At 45.8% G+C, this 22,048-nt stretch overlaps 1 protein-coding gene and 1 non-coding gene across 2 annotated transcripts; both read right to left on the bottom strand.

The window, feature by feature from the left end:
* Window positions 1-726: 726 nt before the first annotated feature.
* On the bottom strand, window positions 727-10,463 carry ERCC6L (ERCC excision repair 6 like, spindle assembly checkpoint helicase). Its single transcript, XM_038748614.1, has 2 exons — window positions 10,442-10,463; window positions 727-4,830 (listed from the first exon to the last, which is right to left on the bottom strand). Exons 1-2 carry the CDS (start codon window positions 10,456-10,458, stop codon window positions 990-992), a joined length of 3,858 nt encoding a protein of 1,285 aa, XP_038604542.1. The 5' UTR covers window positions 10,459-10,463; the 3' UTR covers window positions 727-989.
* On the bottom strand, window positions 5,340-5,477 carry LOC119930258. The gene has a single exon (XR_005451741.1). It is a non-coding gene; the product is annotated as a small nucleolar RNA SNORA7 (small nucleolar RNA).
* Window positions 10,464-22,048: the final 11,585 nt, after the last annotated feature.

The following is a 22,048-nucleotide window of genomic DNA, read 5'->3' as shown; positions in this document are numbered from 1 at the left end:
CTACAGCTGCTGAAGAAGGTTTGCTACAAAAAAAGGTTCTGATGGACTCTGGTAGTTACCGAAGTCTTAGCTAGCAGCTGAAGACTATTTAGAACCAGTGAGGGGGATAGCATGAGGCAACTACTCACTGCCCCCAGGAAACAAATGGCCAGAGGCAGGGAAAAAGAAAAAAGAATTAGAAATTCCAGGAAAGTTAAGGTTGGTACATACACTTTACATTAATGGAATAAAAGCCCACATAGGTACAAGGCACTGGCCCTTCCCGCCCCCATCTTTAAGTTTTACTGGACAAAGTAGAAATCTGGGATATTAACAGTTAGTAGAAATTGCGGTGCGATTAAAAAGTATTGAAGGTTATTATAAGTGGCCTTTAAATGAGGCAGGGCTGAGGGGAAAGCTAAGAGGAAGGGTGGCCTAGTGGAGAGAGCATGGGCACGGAAGTCAGAAGCCCTGAGTTATATGCCCAGCTCTGTCCATTGCTTGCTGTGTGACCTTGGGCAAGTCCCAGACCTTCTTTGCCTCAGTTCTCCTTTTCTCCCTCCTACTTAAACTGTGAGCCCTATGGGGGTCAGGGACTGCATTCCTGCCAATTAACTTGTACTTACCCAATACTTACAACAGTGTCTGTCACATAGTAAGTGCTCAACAAATACCATAAAAAGCCCTGTTTAGATTCATCTAGTTCGCAAATTGATCTAGAGGGAAAAAAAACCCAAAACCCTGAACTTGAAAGATATATACACAAACTTTATTTTTCAGGCCTAAACATGGAAAAGAAATTCCAGACTAAAATAGAATCAATCCCTAGGCAGTGCTTGCACAATAAAGTCAGGTTATCAATTTACAGGTAAAAAACAGAAATTAATACAGAGAACTTATGTTTAGGGGTGTGCGAGCTCATGCCCCGATTCCAAATAGATCTTTCTTTTCCTCCAAGTCATCAACTCGTTTCAAAAGCTCAGCAGAAGTGTACGAAACAGGTCACGTGCTCAAGTCTTACTAAGTTGTTTATAAAGACCTAGAGTCAGGAGCATGATTTCAGGATCGCTTTTTAGGTCTAAGGCTTGAAGTAAACAATCCAATGCCTCCTGTAAGTTCCCCCGGCCTTTTAACTCCTTCCCGCGTTTCACTAGAGCGTCATACTTATCGGTCTCAGAGACAGAGTCTGGGTGCCTTGAAATATCATCTTCTGCCTGCATTTCTGCTGGAGAAAAGTCGTTCTTCCGTTCCCCAGGTGGAACTTCGGCTTCCCCAGCCGAGGCGTCGCTAGAGCTTTCACCAGCAGACGGGCTCTCTCTTCCGGCATCGGACTCGGACCTGTTGGAGTCGCAGGACTCGCTTTCGGTCTCCAGCGTTTCTCCAGCTGGTTCTTCAGAATACTCATCCTCTTCGCTGCCTTCTTCCGCCTCCTCTTCCCAAAACTTGGATTCTGGTCTGTCTTCACGATCTCCAGTCTCCAGCGTTTCTCCAGCCGGTTCTTCAGAATCACCAGCCTCTTCGCTGCCTTCTTCTGCCTCTTCTTCCAAATACTCTGATTCTGACCCATCTTCAATTCTCTTGGCTTGACTGCTAATTTCTAGCCCTTCTATATCCGCAACACGATCTAAATCCACATCAGGCCTGGAAGGTGGTCTGATAGGCTTCTTCCCGCTGCCAAGCACTCCAGGTGAGAAGACGGGATCCGATTTGGCTCTCTCCCACTTAGGAGTTGAGGCGCTAAACTCTTTGCCCGAGTTTCGTAAGGGGGACAGCAACACTTCAGGTTCCTCTCCATCCTCACTATCCGAGACGATTATTCTTCTAACCTTCTTTTTACCCGTCACCATAACAAGTTCACTGTCCCCTTCGCCTTCTGGGTCAGAGAGATGAACGCTACACACAGAGTGATGTCGACCAGGCTGGAAGAGGATAGAGTCGCCCCTCGCTTGAGAATTATTTACAAAACCATCTACGATATCTTCATTTTGGATGCCCTCCAGAGACGCTATGGAAGGTTTCTGGGCACCTTCCACAGAATCTTCCAAGACGAGGTTGAAGTCACTAGAATAGTGCAGTGAGGATACTAAGGATTCGCCTCCCACCTTGACTTTGCTTAGTCCAGAGTTCTGGAATACACTAGGAGATGCTGACTGGGTTTCCGCCGGCCTGTCGACGGAAGGAGACGGACCCGCTCTGCCCCCGGTCTCCTTTCCCGCCGGGCTAGCGAACGAGTCCAAAACCTGAACCGACTTCTCGGCCTCTGGAAGCGGAGGCTGACTCTCGATCAGATCCACGACGGCCGGCTCGGATAAAGGCCGGGAACGCTCCATAGCGGAATCACGCAGGACATCGCTATCGCTGTCGGAAATACGGATAGCTGATGTTTCCATCAAAGAGTCCTTCGACCTATTAGTTTCACGGGGGCACTTTTGGGTAGGTAAAGCGGGGGAAAGCCCAGCGCCGAGTTTTGGTGTCTGTCCACGTTTTGATCGTCTCGAAGAGACATCGGTCCTTCTGCTGGGGCGATCCGCTCTCTCCCCCTCTTCGTCCGAGTCATCGAGAACTAGACTGGTCATCTTAGAGCTGACGTCTTCCTGGGCGAGATCGACAGTTTCCGACGATAGAATGGGACGTCGCACGGGGGAGGAAGAGCGGGGCTGCCCGGTTTTAGACTCAGGGGGCTTCCTCTGAGTTGGCTGGGAGGAGAATATTGGTTGCCTGAGCCAGGCCCCTTCCGTTCCCGTTCTGATTCTTTCCAATAAGAGCTCGTTGTGTTGTGACTCCAGTTCGACCAGCTGTTGGGCTTTCTGAACCCTCTGTTGGATATACTGCCGCTCTTCCGTCTCCTGGGCCTCCTCGTGAGCCGCCGCGTCCCGCGTGTACATCAAGTCGTGATCGGATATGCCGGCTATTTTTAACGTGTGCAGGTAAGCGATGTGCCCGTCGAGCTCCTCGTCGGTATTCCTCTGGGCCGAATGCAGAGACTGCAGCTGCTGCTGGGTTTTGGACACCCGGAAATCCTCGATGACAAACAGCTCTCTCAATTCTTGTTTGCTGAAATATCTGAAAGGGTTCTTCTTGTCGCCGGTCGTCTGCCTCACCAGCGAGTCCTTGAACACCTGCCTCCTGTAGATTTTTTCTTCCACGGTGCCACAGGTGATGAGCCGATAGATCACCACGTTTTCTTTCTGGCCGATCCTGTAGGCTCGGTCCACCGCTTGCGCGTCTGTCGCGGGATTCCAGCTGGGGTCGAAGATGACCACCCTGGTGGCGGCGGTTAAAGTTAAACCCACTCCTCCCACCTGGGTGGTCAGTAAAAAGACGGAGTAGTCCTTATTTCTCTGAAACAAACTGATCCTCTTTTCGCGTTCCCCAAGCTGGGCGATCGTCCCGTCGATCCGCAGGATTTTGAAGCGTGTATTGGTTAAGAGGCGCTCGATAATGTCTAACATTTTCCTCGACTGGGAGAACACCAGAGTCTGATGCCCTTCGCGCTGGAGTCTCTTAAGCAGGGCCATAAGGAATATCAGCTTCCCGGACTCTTCCATTAGGGTTTGGTCAGGCAGCTGACCGATTCTGTTAATATCCGAATAGTGGTCCGTTCCGTTCTCATCTCGGTCGGAGATGCCGCCTCCTTCCAGACCCAGCAAGGTGCAGGCCCGTGCCGACAGCAGCCTGGGATGGTCGCACAGCTTCTTTAAGACGCCCAATTCGGCCAGAGGGGACCGGGTTTCCATCAACAGCTCCTTGATGTGATCCAGAGACACAAATTTCCTGTAGATGTCTTCTTGTAAGGACGTGAGGCGCACCCAGATGATGAAATCATTTTTCCTCGTCAGGGAGGGCATTTCCGGCGCGAGGTCGTTATCTTGGTTCTTCTCGGAGAGGTTGCTTTTGGGCTGGCTGGCGGTTCTCTTTTGCACGTCTTCCTTGGTTCTCCTCAGGAAGTGTGGCTTTATAATAGTCATTAGGTTTTCAGAGATCTTAAATCCGAGGGCCTTTTCGCCTGGAGTAGCGTCCTTCTCTCTGGCCCTGGTGATAGGATTCTCATACTCCATTTTGAATGTCGTCGAGGTGCCCAGTAAAGACCCCTGGCAGGCGACATCAAAAAGGGACCACAGTTCTTGTAAGTTATTCTGGACCGGAGTCCCCGTGAGGAGGATCCGATTGTGGGCGGGGATAGATCGGGCGCAGATCGCCGTTTTGCTGGCCGAGGTTTTAATTTTATGGGCTTCGTCAAATATCAAGTAGTCCCAGACAAACTCTTGCCCATTCAGGCTGGAAAGTTGCTGCCAGTTGTTGATGAGCATCTGGTACGTCGTAATGATGACGCCGGTCTTCCTCTGGATCCTCTCTAGGTTTTTGGTACGCTCGGTCTTGCTCGCGCCGTGGAAGTTTTTGACTCGTATTCCCGGGGTCCACTTGGTGAACTCTCGCGTCCACGTGCTAATGAGAGTGGTCGGCATCACCAGGAGGACGTAGTTCACCAGCTCGGCGTCAAACATGCCGGAAAGGAAGGCGATGATCTGGATCGTCTTCCCCAACCCCATGTCGTCCGCCAGTATGCCGCCCTTTTTTACATCCCTGAACAGGCTGTAGAGGAACGCCACCCCTTCCCTCTGGTGTTCAAAAAGCTGATGGTGCAGCTCTCGATAAAGCAGCAGGCCGCTGTTACAGACGTCCGTGAATTCGTTATCTTTCTCCTCGGCCAGCTCTTCCAGGGTCTCCTCTATTCTCTTGATTCTGTGCTTCACTTTGTCACTGGGGAAGATTTCGCCTGCCAAATTGAAGAGTCTAAGGGCCTCTTCCAGAGAGCCCATCTTGGTGGCTTCTTTGGCTTCTTTTAAATACCTGTAAGAGAGGAGATTTGCGTGACGCTCCGTAAGAATGACAGAGGCCTGAAACAGTTGGTCTTTGGCACTCAAAGACAAACAAGGCTGATTCCCTGTTATAGGTAAACATCCACTTTGGCTCTAATAGCTTAAATTGTCTCTGATTGTAAGTAAAAAAAAAAAATACCAGCACAAAAGCTTTCTTTTACAAGCTGCTTAAGTCCGGCCCAACTTTAGTGGACTGATTAATATGTGCTAGTGGAGTCAGTCAGTCAATTGCATTTATTGAGCACTTACTGGGTGCAAACCACTGGACTAAGCACCTGAGAGAGTCTTGTCTTATGCCGTCGAGTCGTCTCCGACCCATCTCTCCCAGAACGCCTCACCTCCATCTGCAATCGTTCTGGTAGTGGATCCAGAGAGTTTTACCAAGAAAGTGGTTTACCATTGCCGCCTTCCGTGCAGTAAACTTGAATCTCCGCCCTCGACTTTCTCCCATGCCGCTGCTGCCCAGCACGGGTCAGTTTTGACTATAGCAGATGGCCTGCCACTCACTAGCCACTGCCCAAGCTAGGAATGGAATGGGTAGGCCTCTGCTTGACTCTCCCTCCCATTGTTGAGACTGGTAGAGGACTGGGAACTCTCCAGGTGTGACCCTAAGAGGGGCTTGGGAGAGTACAAAATAATATAACAGACACATTCCCTGCCCACAGTGAGCTTACAGACTAGATGGGGTGGAGGGGAGAAAGGGTCAGAGACTACCACCAGGACCTCGGGGGCCAATGGAAACTGGGATTGCATCAGCTTTAGTTCAGAAAGACTATTGGAGAGTTTGGCCAGGATGTTTGTTAAGTGAATTCTAAGAATATGAATTCACAGTGGTTAAGGCTACCAAGCACAAATTAGTTTTCCAATTAATTTGATCAATCTAGCCCGCCAACCTAGATGATTCACACCAAAGACTCCACTTGGAGGCCTGACTTGGCTCCGAACTCTGAATAACTCGATAAGTGCGTGTCCCAAGCAGCAGGGCCTAGCGGATAGAGCACGGGCCCGGGAGTCAAAAGGACCTGGGTTCTAATCCTGGCTCCGCCACATGCTTGCTTTATGACCTTGTACAACTCACAATTTCTGGATCTCAGTTACTACCTCAACGGTAAAATGGGGATTAAGACTATGAGCCCCACGTGGGATAAAGAACTGCGTCCAACCTGATTACCTAAGAATCACCCAGTGCTCAGAACAGTGCTTGGCACATAGTAAGTGCTTAAATACCAACATTATTATTATCATTATTTACTGAGTGCTTACAGTGTAAACAGCACTGTACTAAGCACTTAGAAGAGTACAGTACAAAAAAAAACCCGTTGGGGAACCAATGCTGATCACACAGTGTTATTCAATCGTATTTATTGAGCGCTTACTGTGTGCAGAACACTGTACTAAGCGCTTGGGAAGTATAAATTGGCAACATATAAGAGACGGTCCTTACCCAACAACAGGCTCACAGTCTAGAAGGGGGAGACAGGCAACAAAACAAAACATCTGGACAGGTATCAAGTCGTCAGAACAAATGAAATTAAAGCTAAATGCACATCATTAACAAAATAAATAGAACAGTAAAGGTGTGCAAGTAAAATAAATGGAGTAGTTAATCTGTGCAAACATATATACTACATCACCCACACGGTAACGCTTTTTTTTTTAATTTGTTATGTGCTTCCTACAGGCCAGGTACTGTACTAAGTGCTGGGGTAGATACGAAATAATCGGGTGGGACAGTCTCTGGCCCACATGGAGCTCAGAGTCTTAATTCCCATTTTACAGATAAGGTCTTTCCTCTGTGCTTTCCCGTCTAATCCTGAATCACACACTGAGATGAATCCCCAATCTCCATCAGCTAGGAGAGTCAACTTTTTTCATCTTTTGTTGAGCTGCCTCTTCCCCTCTGCTCCCCTCTTTAGTGTGAAGCTGATCGAATTATAAAACAGCGACGAACTGGCCAAACCACCTGGCCACAGAAGCAGCATGGTCTAGTGGATACAGCATGAGCCTGGGCGTCAGAAGGACCTGGGTTCTAATCCCAGCTCGGCCACAGGTCTGCTGTGTGACCTTGAGCAAGTCACTTCACTTCTCTGGGCCTCAGTTACCTCATCTGGAAAATGGGGACTGGGATTGCGAGCCCTGTGTGGGACAGGGACTGTGTCCAACCCGATTAACCTGTATCTACACCAGCGCTTAGAACAGTGTGTGGCACATAGGAAACGCTTAACAACTACAATAATAATAATAATGATAATGTGGGACAGAGACTGTGTCCAACCTGATTACCTAGTATCTACTTCACTGCTTAGAACAGTGCTTGGCACACAGTAAGCGCTTAACAAATGCCATCATTATCGTAATTATTATTAAAACAGTGACATTCCCTGCACACAAGCTTACACTCTAGATGGGAGGGGGAGACAGACATCAATACAAATAAATAAAATTTTCATACACACACAGTGCCCACTCACCCAGGCCGAGTCCCCCGATGCACACTCACAACTTTGGGTAGGGAACGTGACTGTTTAATAATGATGATATTTGTTAAGCGCTTACTATATGCCAAGCACCGGCCTAAGCGCTGGATTTATTAAGTTTATTGCTGCAATGTCCTCTCCCAGGCACTTGGTACAGGGTTCTGCATGCAGCAAGTGCTCAATAAGTACGACTGAATGAATGAATGACTGACATGACAAGAGCCCGGGCTTGGGAATCAGAGGACGTGAGTTCTAATCCCGCCACCTGCCTGTTGTGAGCCCCCTCCTTCCTCACCCCCTCGCCATCCCCCCCGCCTTACCTCCTTCCCCTCCTTCCCCTCCCCACAGCCCCTGTATATATATATATATAAAATAAAATAATAAATAAATAGAATAAAATAAATAAAATAAAATAAAATAAATAGAATAAATATGTACAAATAAAATAGAGATTTTGTTAATATGTTTTGTTTTGTTTGTCTCCCCCTTCTAGACTGTGAGCCCACTGTTGGGTAGGGACCGTCTCTATATGTTGCCAACCTGTACTTCCCAAGCGCTTAGTACAGTGCTCTGCACACAGTAAGCGCTCAATAAATACGATTGAATGAAAGAATGAAGTCACTTCCCTTCTCTGTGCCTCACCTGTAAAATGGGGATTAAGACTGTGAGACCCACGTGGGACAACCTGATCACCTTCTATCTACCCCCAGTGCTTAAAACAGTCCTTGGCACATACTAAGTGCTTAACAAATATTATTATGATGATGATGAAGATGAAGCACTGTGGCTTAGTGGAAAGAGCCCAGGCTTGGGTTCTAATCCCAGCTACGCCACTTATCAGGTGTGTGACTTTGGGCAAGTCACTTCACTGGGCCTCAGTTACTTCATCTGTAAAATGGGATGGGGACTGTGAGCCCCACCAGGGACAACCTGATGACCTTGTATCTACCTCAGCACTTAGAACAGTGCTTGGCATATAGTAAGCACTTAATAAATACTATCATCATTATCATAATTCTTTGTGCCTCAGTGACCTCATCTGTAAACTGGGGATGAAGACTGTGAGCCTCACCTGGGGGAAACTGATGACCTTGAATCTACCCCAGCGCTTAGAACAGGGCTTGGCATCTAGTAAGCTTGTAACAACTACCATGATGATGATGATGATGATGTTTTGTTGTCATTCTCCTCCTTCTAGACTGTGAGCCCATTGTTGGGTAGGGACCATCTCTACATGTTGCCGACTTGTACTTCCCAAGCGCTTAGTCCAGTGCTCTGCACACGGTAAGAGCTCAATAAATACGACTGAATGAATGTTGCCGATTTGTACTTCTCAAGCGCTTAGTCCAGTGCTCTGCACACAGAAGCGCACAATAAATACGATTGAATGAATGAATAAATTATTATGATGATGGTGCTGAAGAAGAGAAGAAGTGTGGCGGCGAGGTTCAGTGGAAAGAGCATGGGCTTGGGAGTCAGAGGTCATGGGTTCTAATCCCAGCTCCCCCACTTGTCAGCTGTGTGACTTTGGGCAAGTCACTTCACTTCTCTGGGCCTCAGTTCCCTCATCTGTAAAATGGGGATGAAGACTGTGAGCCCCACATGGGGCAACCTGATTATCTTGTATCTACCGCAGTGCTTAAAACAGTACTTGGCACATAGTAAGCGCTTAACAAATGCCATGATTATTATTATTATTAGAAGGGGGAGACAGACAACAAAACAAAACATGTGGACAGGTGTCAAAATCGTCAGAACAAATAGAATTAAAGCTATAAGCTTGTAACCTCCCCAGCGCTCAGAACAGTGCTTGGCAGATAGTAAGCGCTTAACAAATGCCATCATTACTCATTCACTCATTCAATCGTATTTATTGAGCGCTTACTGTGTGCAGAGCACTGTACTAAGCGCTTGGGAAGTACAAGTTAATAATGGCATTTATTAAGCGCTTACTATGTGCAAAGCACTGTTCTAAGCACTGGGGAGGTTACAAGGTGATCAGGTTGTCCCACGGGGGGCTCACAGTAGTCTTCAAGGCTGTCCATCCCCTCGCCCCCTCCTCCATCACCTCCCTTCTCTCCTTCTCCAGCCCAGCCCGCACCCTCCGCTCCTCTGCCGCTAATCTCTGATGCGCAGATTGATGGGTAGCCACCAGAGATTTTTGAGGAGGGGAGTAACATGCCCAGAGCGTTTCTGGACAAAGACAATCCGGGCAGCAGCGTGAAGTATGGATTGGAGTGGGGAGAGACAGGAGGATGGGAGATCGGAGAGGAGGCTGATACAGTAATCCAGATGGGATAGGATGTACATATCTACTATGTACAAGCAGTGTGGCTCAGTGGAAAGAGCCCGGGCTTTGGAGTCAGAGGTCATGGGTTCAGATCCCGGCTCCGCCACTTGTCAGCTGCGTGACTATGGGCAAGTCACTTAACTTCTCTGGGCCTCAGTTCCCTCATCTGTCAAATGGGGATGAAGACTGTGAGCCCCCCGTGGGACAACCTGATCACCTTATAATAATAATAGTAGTGGCATTTATTAAGCGCTTATTATGTGCAAAGCACTGTTCTAAGCACTGGGGAGGTTACAAGGTGATCAGGTTGTCCCATGGGGGGCTCACAGTCTCAAACCCCATTTTACAGATGAGGGAACCGAGGCCCAGGGAAGTGAAGTGACTTGCCCAAAGTCACGCAGCTAATTGGTGGAGCCAGGATTTGAACCCATGACTTCCGACTCCAAAGCCTGGGCACTTTCCACTGAGGCACGCTGCTTGTAGCCTTCCCAGCACTTAGAACAGTGCTTTGCACATAGAAAGCGCTTAATAAATGCCATTATCATTATTGTTACTATTCTATTTTTGTCAATGATGGGCATCTAGCTTTAATTCAATTTATTCTCGTGACTTGACACCTGACCACGTTTTGTTTTGTTGTCTGTCTCCCCCTTCTAGACTTTGAGCCCGCTGTTGGGTAGGGACCGTCTCTAGATGTTGCCGACTTGTCCTTCCCAAGCGCTTAGTACAGTGCTCTGCACACAGTAAGCGCTCAATAAATACGATTGATTGATTGATAGGAAGAGAGGCCGAGGCGCATGCGCAGTGACGCTCACCCCTGGTACCGCTCCATCTGTTCGGGGCTCAGCGCCGCCGCCGCCGCCTCCTCCGCCGCCTCTCTGTCCGCCATGGCTGCGTCTGCCCGTCCGGGCCGGTTCGGTCCGGTTCGATCCGGTTCAGTTCTGCTCGACCCGGTTTGATCCCGCCCAGGCCGGTCCGGCCCGGCCCCGCCACTATTTGAAATCTTCTGGGTTCCCAGCCTGCCCCGGGGCTGGCGGAGGGGGCGTGGCCTGAGGGGAGCGGCCGACCAATGGGATGTCAGCATCGCCCTCCAGGCCCCGCCCCCAGGCCACCGCCCCCGGCTCTCGCGAGACCACGCCGGGCCGGCGCGCGCCTCGAAGCGTCTCGTGAGGCGCCCCGCGCCTCAGGGGCCGGGTGGGTTACCCGCTCTTTCTTTCTTTCTTTCTTTCTTTTTCTTTCTTCCTCTTTCTTTTTCTTTCTTTCTTTCTTTCTTTCTTTCTTTCTTTCTTTCTTTCTTTCTTTCTTTCTTTCTTTCTTTCTTTCTCTCTCTCTCTCTCTCTCTCTTTCCTTCCTTCCTTTCCTTTTCTTTCCCTTTCTTTCTTTTCTTTCTTTCTTTTCTTTTCTTTCTTCCTTCCTTCCTTCCTTCCTTCCTTCCTTCCTTCCTTCCTTCCTTCCTTCTTTTCTTCCTTCCTTTCTTCCTTCCTTTCTTCCTTCCTTTCTTCCTTCCTTTCTTCCTTCCTTTCTTTCTTTCTTTCTTTCTTTCTTTCTTCCTTTCTTCCTTTCTTTCTTCCTTTCTTCCTTTCTTCCTTTCTTTTTTCCTTTCCTTTCCTTTCCTTTCCTTCCTTTCTTTCTTTCTTCCTTTCTTTTCTTTTCCTTTCTTCCTTCCTTCCTTCCTTCCTTCCTTCCTTCCTTCCTTCCCTCCTTCCTTCTTTTCTTCCTTCCTTCCTTTCTTTCTTTCTTTCTTTCTTCCTTTCTTCCTTTCTTCCTTCCTTTCTTCCTTTCTTTCTTTCCTTCCTTTCTTTCTTCCTTTCTTTCTTCCTTTCTTTTCTTTTTTCCTTTCCTTTCTTTCCTTTCTTCCTTTCTTTTCCTTCCTTCCTTCCTTCCTTCCTTCCTTCCTTCCTTCCTTCCTTCCTTCCTTCCTTCCTTCTTTTCTTCCTTCCTTTCTTTCTTTCTTTCTTCCTTTCTTTCTTCCTTTCCTTTCTTTCTTCCTTCCTTTCTTTTCTTTTTTCCTTTCCTTTCCTTTCTTTCTTTGTTACCTTTCTTTCTTTCTTTCTTTCTTTCTTTCTTTCTTTCCTTTCGTTCTTTCTTTCCTTTCTTTTCTTTCTTTCTTCCTTTCTTTTCTTTTTTCCTTTCTTTCCTTTCTTTCTTTCTTCCTTTCCTTTCTTTCTTTCTTTCTTCCTTTCTTTCCTTTCTTTCTTTCATTCATTCATCCATCCATCCATCCCTGTGTGCCAAGCACTGTACTAAGCGCCGGAAGTACAGGCTGGCAACACGATTGAATGAATGAATGAACATCTAGAGACGGTCCCTACCCACCAGTGGGCTCACAGTCTAGAAGGGCCGTGCTATAAGAATAGTCATAATAATGATGGCGTTTGTTAATTATTAATGGCATCTTTATTAAGCGCTTACTATGTGCAAAGCACTGTCCCAAGCGCTGGGGAGGTTGCAAGGTGATCATGTTGTCCCACAGGGGGCTCACAGTCTTCATCCCCGTTTGACAGATGAGGGAACTGAGGCCCAGAGAAGAATAATGATGGCATTTGTTAAGCGCTTACTATGTGCTAGGCACTACAAGGTGATCAGATTGTCCCTCGTGGGGCTCACAGTCTTCATCCTCATTTGACAGATGAGGGAACTGAGGCCCAGAGAAGAATAATGATGGCATTTGTTAAGCACTTACTATGTGGAAAGCACTGTTCAAAGCGCTGGGGAGGATACAAGGTGATCAGGTTGTCCCACGGGGGGCTTACAGTCTTCATCCCCATTTTCCAGATGAGGGAACTGAGGCCCAGAGAAGTGAAGTGACTTGCCCAAAGTCACACAGCTGACATTTGGCAGAGCTGGGATTTGAACCCGTGACCTCTTGACTCCTGAGCCCGGGTTCTTTCCACTGAGCCACGTGACTTGCCCGAAGTCACACAGCTGACAAGTGGCAGAGTCGGGATTTGAACCCATGACCTCTGACTCCCAAGCCCCTGGTCTTTCCATTGAGACTGGCACCTCAGGGCCAAGCTGACCATTTGCCCAGCCTTCTATGCCATGCTATGTGTTGACCCCTGTACCAAGCGGTCTGCAGAGTAAAGAACAACAGAGTTAATGGATACATTCCCTTGCCACAATGAGTTTCCAATCTAGAGGAGAAGACAGTGGTATTTATTGAGCGCTTACTAGGTGTGGTCCCTTGTACCAAGTGCTCTGGAGAGGAGTCCAGAACAACAGAGTTAACAGACACATTCCCCTTGCCACAATGGGTTTTCAAGCTAGAGGGGGAGACAGACAATAAAATAAATCAATCAGTGGTATTTATTGAGCATTAAACTATGTGCAGACCCTTGTACCAAGCACTTTGGAGAGTCCAGAACAGAGTTAACAGACACAATCCCCTTGCCACATTGAGTTTTCAATCTGGGGGGAGACAGTGGTACTTACTGAGCGCTTACTATGTGCAGACCCTTGTACCAAGCGCTCTGGAGAGTCCAGAGCAACCGAGTTAACAGACACATTCCCTTTCCACAATGAGTTTTCAGACTAGAGGGAGAAACAGACAATAAAATTAATCAATCAGTGGTAATTATTGAGCGCTTACTATGTTCAGCCCCCTGTACCAAGCGCTCTGGAGAGTCCAGAACAACAGAGCTAACAGACACATTCCCCTTGCCACAATGAGTTTTCAATCTAGAGGGGGAGACATTAAAATCAATCAATCAACCATGGTATTTATTGAATGCTTACTATGTGCAGAGCCCTGTACCAAGCACTCTGGAGAGTCAATCAATCAATCAATCATATTTATTGAGCGCTTACTGTGTGCAGAGCATTGTACTAAGCGTTTGGGAAGTACAAGTTGGCAACATATAGAGAGTATATATGGACATATACGGAGACCAGAACAACAGAGCTGACACCCCCCCTTGCCACAATGTTTTCAATCTAGAGGGGGAGACATTAAAATCAATCAATCAATCAACCAGTGATATTTATTGAGTGCTTACTATGTGCAGAGCCCTGTACCAAGCACTCTGGAGAGTCCAAAACAACAGAGTTAAACAACACATTCTCCTTGCCACAGTTTTCAATCTAGAGGGGGAGACAGACATTAAAATCAATCAATCAGTGGTATTTATTGAGCATTTAACTATGTGCAGACCCTTGTACCAAGCACTGTGGAAAGTACAGAACAGAGTTAATAGACACAATCCCCTTGCCACATTGAGTTTTCAATCTAGAGGGGGAGACAGTGGTACTTATTGAGTGCTTACTATGTGCAGACCCTTGTACCAAGCGCTCTGGAGAGTCCAGAACAACAGTTAACAGACACCTTCCCTTTCCACAATGTGTTTTCAGTCTAGAGGGGGAAACAGACATTAAAATCAATCAATCAGTGGTAATTATTGAGCACTTACTATGTGCAGACCCCTATACCAAGTGCTCTGGAGAGTCCAGAACAACAGAGTTAACAGTCACATGCCCCTTGCCACAATGAGTTTTCAATCTAGAGGGGGAGACATTAAAATCAATCAATCAATCAACCAGTGGTATTTATTGAGCGCTTACTATGTGCAGAGCCCTGTACCAAGCGCTTTGGAGACTCCAGGACAACAGAGTTAACAGATACATTCCCTTGCCACAGTGAGTTTTCAATCTAGAGGGGGAGACAGACATTAAAATCAATCAGTGCTATTTATTGAGCACCTACTATGTGCAGACCCTTGTACCAAGCGCTCTGGAGAGTCCAGAACAACAGAGTTAACAGACACATCCCCCTTGCCACAATGAGTTTTCTCACAATCTAGAGGGGAAGACATTAAAATCAATCAATCAACCAGTGGTATTTATTATTATTATTAATAATAATGATGGCATTTATTAAGCGCTTACTATGTGCAAAGCACTGTTCTAAGCGCTGGGGAGGTTACAAGGTAATCAGGTTGTCCAACTTGGGGCTCACAGTCAATCCCCATTTTACAGATGAGGGAACTGAGGCACAGAGAAGTGAAGTGACTTGCCCAAAGTCACACAGCGGACAGTTGGCAGAGCTGGGATTTGAACCCGTGACCTCTGACTCCAAAGCCCGGGCTCTTTCCATTGAGCCATGCTGCTTACTATGTGCAGACCTTTGTACCAAGCGCTCTGGAGAGTCCAAAACAACAGTTAACAGACACATTCCCTGCCCACAGCAAGTTTTCAATCTAGAGGGGAAAACAGACATTAAAATCAATCATTCATGTTTACTGAGCACTTAAAATGTGCAAACCCCTGTATTAAGCGCCCAGGAGAGTCCAGTGCATTCCCTGCCCACAAAGAGCTTACAGTCTAGAGAGGGAGACAGATATTAAAATCAATCAATGGTATTTATTGAGCACTTACTACGTGCAGAGTACTGTACTAAGCACTTGGGAGAGTACAATATAACAGTTTGCAGACCCATTCCCTGTACACATTGAGCTTGCAGTCTAGAGATCATGAGGGGAAGGACTTTGGGACTGGACAAGTGAATGCCTCACATATGGAGCACAAGTGGGTTTTCATTCATTCATTCAATCATATTTATTGAGTGCTTACTGTGTGCAGAGCACTGTACTAAGCACTTGGACAGTACAATTTGGCAACAGAGACAATCCCTACCCAACAACGGGCTCACAGTCTAGAAGCGGGGAGAGAGACAAGAAAACAAAGTGAAACAAGTAGACGGGCATCAATAGCATCAATATAAATCAATAGAATTATAGATATATATATACATCATTGATAAAATAAATAGAATAATAAATATTTACACCTATATATAAGTGTTGTGGGGGGGAGGGAGATTAGAGCAGAGGGAGGGAGTCGGGGCGAAGGGGTGGGGAGGAGGAGCAGAGGAAAAGGGGGGCTCAGTAGGGTTTGAGAGTGAATCGATCACAGTGTGGTTCAGTGGAAAGAGCACAGGCTTTGGAGTCAGAGGTCATGGGTTCAAATCCTAGATCATCCACTTGTCAGCTGTGTGACTTTGGGCAAGTCACTTCACTTCTCTGTGCCTCAGTTACCTCATCTGGAAAATGGGGATTAAGACTGTGAGCCCCCCGTGGGACAACCTGATCACCTTGTAACCTCCCCAGCGCTTAGAACAGTGCTTTGCACATAGTAAGTACTTAATAAATGCCATTATTATTAATAATAATAATTCTGATATTTATTAAATTCTCACTATGTGCCAAACACTATGCTTAGTGCTGGAGTAGATACAATGCAATTCGCTCACACACTTGCATATGTACACTTTAAATCACTGGATATTCACCCCAACTTCAACCCCCTCACTCCAGCACAATCTACACATCCGTAATTTATTTTAACATCTGTCACTCCCTCTAGATGTAAGCTCTTTGTGGGCAGGGAACAAGTCTACTAACTCTCCTCTCAGACTCTCCCAAACACTTTCTGTATTGTCCTCTCCCAAGCGCTTTGTACAGGGCTCTGCACACAGTAAGTGCTCAATAAATAAGACTGACTGACTAACCGACTGACTCTGCACACAGTAGTAAGAGCTTAATAAATACCCCTGATGGATTGAACCAGATTAGATACACGTGGGACTCACAGGTTAAAGGGGAAGGAAAACTGGTATTTAATCCTCAGACACAGAGAATCAATCCATCAATTGTGTTTATTGAGCACTTACTGTCTACAGAGCACTGTACTAAGTGGTTGGGAGAGCATTCATTCATTCATTCAATCATATTTATGGAGCACTTACTGTGTGCAGAGCACTGTACTAAGCGCTTGGGAAGGACAAGTTGGCAACATATAAAGGCGGTCCCTACCCAACAACGGGCTCACAGTCTAGAAGGGGGAGACAGACAACAAAACAAAACATGTAGACAGGTGTCAAAATTGCCAGAACAAATAGAATTATAGCTAAATGCACATCATTAACAAAATAAATAGACTGGTAAATATGAACAAGTAAAATAGAGTAATAAATCTGTACAAATATAGACAAGTGCTGTGGGGAGGGGAAGGAGGTAGGGCGGGGGGGATGGGGACGAGGAGAGGAAAAAGGGGGCTCAGTGTGGGAAGGACTCCTGGAGGAGGTGAGCTCTCAGTAGGGCTTTGAAGGAGGGAAGAGAGCTAGTTTGGCGGATGTGTGGAGGGAGGGAATTCCAGGCTAGGGGGAAGACGTGGGCTGGGGGTCGATGGCGGGACAGGCGAGAACAAGGCCCAGTGAGGAGGTGAGCAGCAGCAGAGGAGCGGAGGGTGCGGGCTGGGCTGGAGAAGGAGAGAAGGGAGGGGAGGTAGGAGGGGGTGAGGGGATGGACAGCCTTGAAGCCGAGAGTGAGGAGTGAGAGTACAATATAACAGAGTTGGTAGAAACTTTCCCTGCCTGCAAGGAGTTTACAGTCTCGAGGAAATTGAGTAAGTAGCCCAAGGTCATCCAGCAGGGGACTGGCAGAGCATGGATTAGAACCCGCCTCTCCTGATTCCCAGTTCTATGCTCTTTCCACTGGCCCACACTTTCTCAATCAATCCATCATAGTTTCTGAGTGCTTACTCTGTGCAGAGCACTTTACTAAGCACATGGGAGAATACAGTAGAGTAAATGGACACGATTCCTGCTTTCAGGAGTCTACAATCCAGTGGGTGAGACAGGAATTAAAATAAATTACCGGTTGGGGAAACAACAGGTTAAAAATGTACTAAATGCTTGGAGGGATGGACTCGAAAGGCATGCATAGGTGATGCAAAAGGGAGATGAGAGCTGAGTATAGTGCTCTGCACACAGTAAGTGCTCCATAAATACGACTGAATGAATGAGAGATTAATTAGAGAAGGCTTCGTGGAGATGTGAAACAATGCAGTAATTTTTGCTCAACAGATGCTAATAGCTGATGCCCTATCCACCACCCCCATGAGTCTCCACAGGTGCATGGAGCATGGGAAGTGCAGAACATATTGTTAATTTAGCATCCATGCTGGACTCTGATGTAATTACGATGATTACAATTATTGCATTTGTTTAGCTCTTACTATGTGTCAAGCACTATTCCCTAAATTAAGGGAGAAGCTCTCAAATTTTGCTTTGCTGTCCAACGGGTGATTGTGAAGGGTGTTCATTCTCAGCCACGAGAAGCAGTGTGGCTCAGTGGAAAGAGCCGGGGCTTTGGAGTCAGAGGTCATGGGTTCAAATCCCAGCTCTGCCAATTGCCAGCTGTGTGACTTTGGGCAAGTCACATAACTTTTCTGGGCCTCAGTTACCTCATCTGTAAAATGGGGATGAAGACTGTGAGCCCTCCCGTGCGACAACCTGATCACCTTGTAACCTCCCCAGCACTTAGAACAGTGCTTTGCACATAGTAAGCACTTAATAAATACCATTATTATTATTATTTGCAATATTCAAATATCAGAAATGGAGAAGCAGTGTGGCTCAGTGGAAAAAGCCCGGTCTTGGGCGTCACAGGTCAGAGGTCATGGGTTCATTCATTCATTCATTCATTCAATCGTATTTATTGAGCGCTTACAGTGTGCGGAGCACTGTACTAAGCGCTTGGGAAGTACAAGTTGGCAACATATAGAGGCGGTCCCTACCCAACAGTTGGCTCACAGTCTAGAAGGGGGAGACAGAGAACAAAACAAAGCATATTAACAAAATAAAATAAGTAGAATAAATATGTACAAGTAAAATAAATAAATAAATAAATACAGTAATAAATACGTACAAACATATATATATATACAGGTGCTGTGGGGTTCTAATCCAGGCTCTGCCACATGTCTGCTGTGTGACCTTGGGCAAATCACTTAACTTCTCGGAGCCTCAGTTCCCTCATCTGTAAAATGGGGATGAAGACTGTGAGCCCCATGTGGGACAACCTGATCGCCTTGTCTACCCCCCAGCGCTTAGAACAGTGCTTTGCACATCGTAAGCGCTTAACAAATGCTATTATTATTACTAATGCTACTAGAGAACGCTTTGCCAGGCAATGGTATGTTAAAATAAAATTTTAATCTTTAAAATGAAAACACGATTTTCATTCACTTTTTAAAAATACACAAATGGCCTATTTTTAAATCCGGAAAAATCCACATTGCATTTACTATTGATGTGTGCTCACTGACTTAGCCACAAGGTGGCAATAGATCACGCTCTATTTCCGAAGTTAGGGCTCACAGCCTCAATCCCCATTTTACAGATGGGGTAACTGAGTCACAGAGAAGTTAAGCGACTTGTCCAAAGTCACACAGCTGACAATTGGCAGAGCAGGAATTTGAACCCAAGACCTACAGACTCCCAGTCCCGTGCGCTATCCATTATGCCAAGCTGCTTCGAAGTGGCATAATAATAATAATAATGATAATAATAATAATAATAATAATAATAAATAATAATGGCATTTATTAATCGCTTACTATGTGCAAAGCACTGTTCTAAGCGCTGGGGAGGTTACAAGGTGATCAAGTTGTCCCACGAGGGGCTCACAGTCTTAGTCCCCATTTTACAGATGAGGTAACTGAGGCACAGAGAAGTTAAGTGACTTGCCCAAAGTCACACAGCTGACAATTGGCAGAGCCGGGGTTTGAACCCATGACCTCTGACTCCAAAGCCCGGGCTCTTTTCCACTGAGCCACGCTGCTTCTCTCTAATAGCCACTCAATAGTGGCTCATCGGAAAGAGCCCGGGCTTTGGAGTCAGAGGTCATGGGTTCAAATTTCTGCTCTGCCAATTGTCAGCTGTGTGACTTTGGGCAAGTCACTTCACTTCTCTGTGACTCAGTTACCTCATCTGTAAAATAGGGATTAAGACTGTGAGCCCCCTGTGGGACAACCTGATCACCTTGTAACCTCCCCAGCGCTTAGAAGCAGAAGCAGCGTGGCTCAGTTGAAAGAGCCTGGGCTCTGGAGTCAGAGGTCATGGGTTCAAATCCCGGCTCCGCCAATTGTCAGCTGTGTGACTTTGGGCAAGTCACTTCACTTCTCTGTGCCTCAGTTACCTCATCTGGAAAATGGGGGTTAAGACTGTGAGCCCTCTGTGGGACAACCTGATCACCTTGTAACCTCCCTAGCGCTTAGAACAGTGCTTTGCACATAGTAAGCGCTTAATAAATGCCATCATTATTAATAAACGACATCATTATTATTAGAACAGTGCTTTGCACATAGTAAGCACTTAATAAATGCCATAATTATTATTATTCTGGTAAAGACCATGCCATGGGACACCAGAGGGCCTATTTAGCCATTCCTTTCACAGTCTCTTTGACACTTCCGTCTCTGTTTCTCCAACTCCTTATTACCACATCCCAAGCACTGGGCTAAGGGGCTACGATCAATATAAGATGATCTGTAAAGAAGAGTAAATCTCTCTACTGCCTATCCAATTTTAAACCCCCATATGCTGACCCTGCGACTTCAATGACCACTGTAATCAGGCATAGATTTTTAGGGTTTTACTTGATTCAATCCAATTTCCACCCTGAAAATCATTCTTTAAAGATTAAGGTTTAAACCTGATTTATATAAGAAAATATATAAATATATGTATATATTTACATTTGTGCTTCTAAGTTGGGCTTGTCCATTCCAATTCTTCCCAGATGACAATTTGATTTAGCACATTTATGTTAATATCTCCACTTTTATCCATAGAATCAATACACATTTTGTAATGTGCCAACTGGACGGTTTGGTCATTAATGCAGCATATTTTTTTTCTCCTTGGGAGGAGATGACCTTTTATTTTATCCATAAGAAATCTGTAGTTTCCTCGGAAAACTGCCACCCATGGCTAGTTCTGTTTGCTTCTTGCGAAAGTGTCAAAATTCTCCTTCCTTCAATATAGAGCCCCAAGCTCAAAACCAAGATAAAGAGAATGGTAGGTTTTGGACTAGCACTGGAGTTTGATATCTCCAATCAAATAACTTTCAAATTGCTATGAATGCCAATAGGAAGATGTATCGTGGAGCTAAATGGCATCCATACTACTACTACTACTAATAATTTGTTAAGCACTTATATGTGCCAAGCACTGTACTTTTGGAGCAAACACAGTCACTGTCCTATATGGGGTTCACAGTCAAAGGGGAAGAAAAACAGGGATTTAATCCCCACTCTACAGATGAGGAAACTGGGGCATAGAGAAATTAAGTGACTTATCCAAAGTCACACAGTGGGCAAGTAGTGGAACCAAGATTAGAACCCAGATGTCCTGATTCCTAGTCCTATGCTCTTTTCACTCGACCTTGTTGCTTCTCATTTGCATTATTTGGAGAGAAAAAGACAAATAATACTGTCAAAGAATCATTTGTCACACGGATATTATTTCCTGTAAATACTAAAAATCAGTACTAAAATAAACACAAAATTTAAAAAATTTATACCCATATTCATAAACAAATTAAGAACAATAAAGCCAATAATAATTCCCAAATTACATAATTTACAAAAAGGAACCCCCCCCCCCCACCCCGTGAAATTTATAATGTGGTAAGTCTTACTGGATGGTGAAAATATAACTTATTTTCTAGAGTTTTCTACATTTTTCTTTTTGTATCCTGGTGTTTTAAGGATGGTTTTCCTTAGCCTATTCATTCCAATTCTCCATGTTGCCCACTGTACTATTCCAAGGGTGCGGTAACTAGAAAAATGGGCGGATTTTCCAATTGAAAATCCACCTTGAGTGTGCCTAGTACAATGCTTGACACACTTATTAAGTGCTTAAAAAATATTATCATTATTATTATTGTTACTATTTACAGTCTTAATATCCTAAATGTTCTATAGGCAGGTTTCAGATGTCCTCCATAATAACAGGGAGCAGCATGGTCCAATGAAAAGAATCCAGGACTGGGAGTCAGAGGGCCTGGGTTCTAATCCTGACTTTGCCACTTACCTGCTGGGTGACCTTGGGCAAGTCATTTCACTTCTCTGTGCTTTAGTTTCCTCAACTGTAAAATGGAGATTCAATGCCTGTTCTCCCTCCTAATGATAATAGTAATAATAGCAGTGGTATTTGTTAAGCACTTAACTATGTGCCAAACACTGTACTTAGTCCTGGGGTGGGTACAAGCAAATCAGGTTGGAAACAGTCCCTTTCTCACATGGGGCACACAGTCTCAATCCCCATTTTACAGATGAGGTAACTGAGGCACAGAGAAGTGAAGTGACTTGCCCATGGTCACACTGCAGACAGGTAGCTTTGAACCCCTGATCTCCTGAATCCCAGGCCCGCGTTATATCCACTACACCATGCCCCTTCTCTAGCTATTATTTATAATTAGATTATTATTAATTGTGTCTTCTTCCTCTATTGTAACAATAATTATAATGATCATGATAATAATAAGGATTATGGTGCTTGTTTAAGTGCTTTGGGCCAGTCACTTAATTTCTCTGTGCCTCAGTTACCTCATCATTGGGGATTGGGACTGTGAGCCTCTGTG

The sequence above is a fragment of the Tachyglossus aculeatus genome, chromosome 6, assembly GCF_015852505.1.
Source record: "Tachyglossus aculeatus isolate mTacAcu1 chromosome 6, mTacAcu1.pri, whole genome shotgun sequence".
Classification (NCBI taxonomy): domain Eukaryota; kingdom Metazoa; phylum Chordata; class Mammalia; order Monotremata; family Tachyglossidae; genus Tachyglossus; species Tachyglossus aculeatus.
The sequence above is the reverse complement of the archived record's forward strand: the minus strand, read 5'-3'. Positions and strand labels throughout refer to the sequence as shown.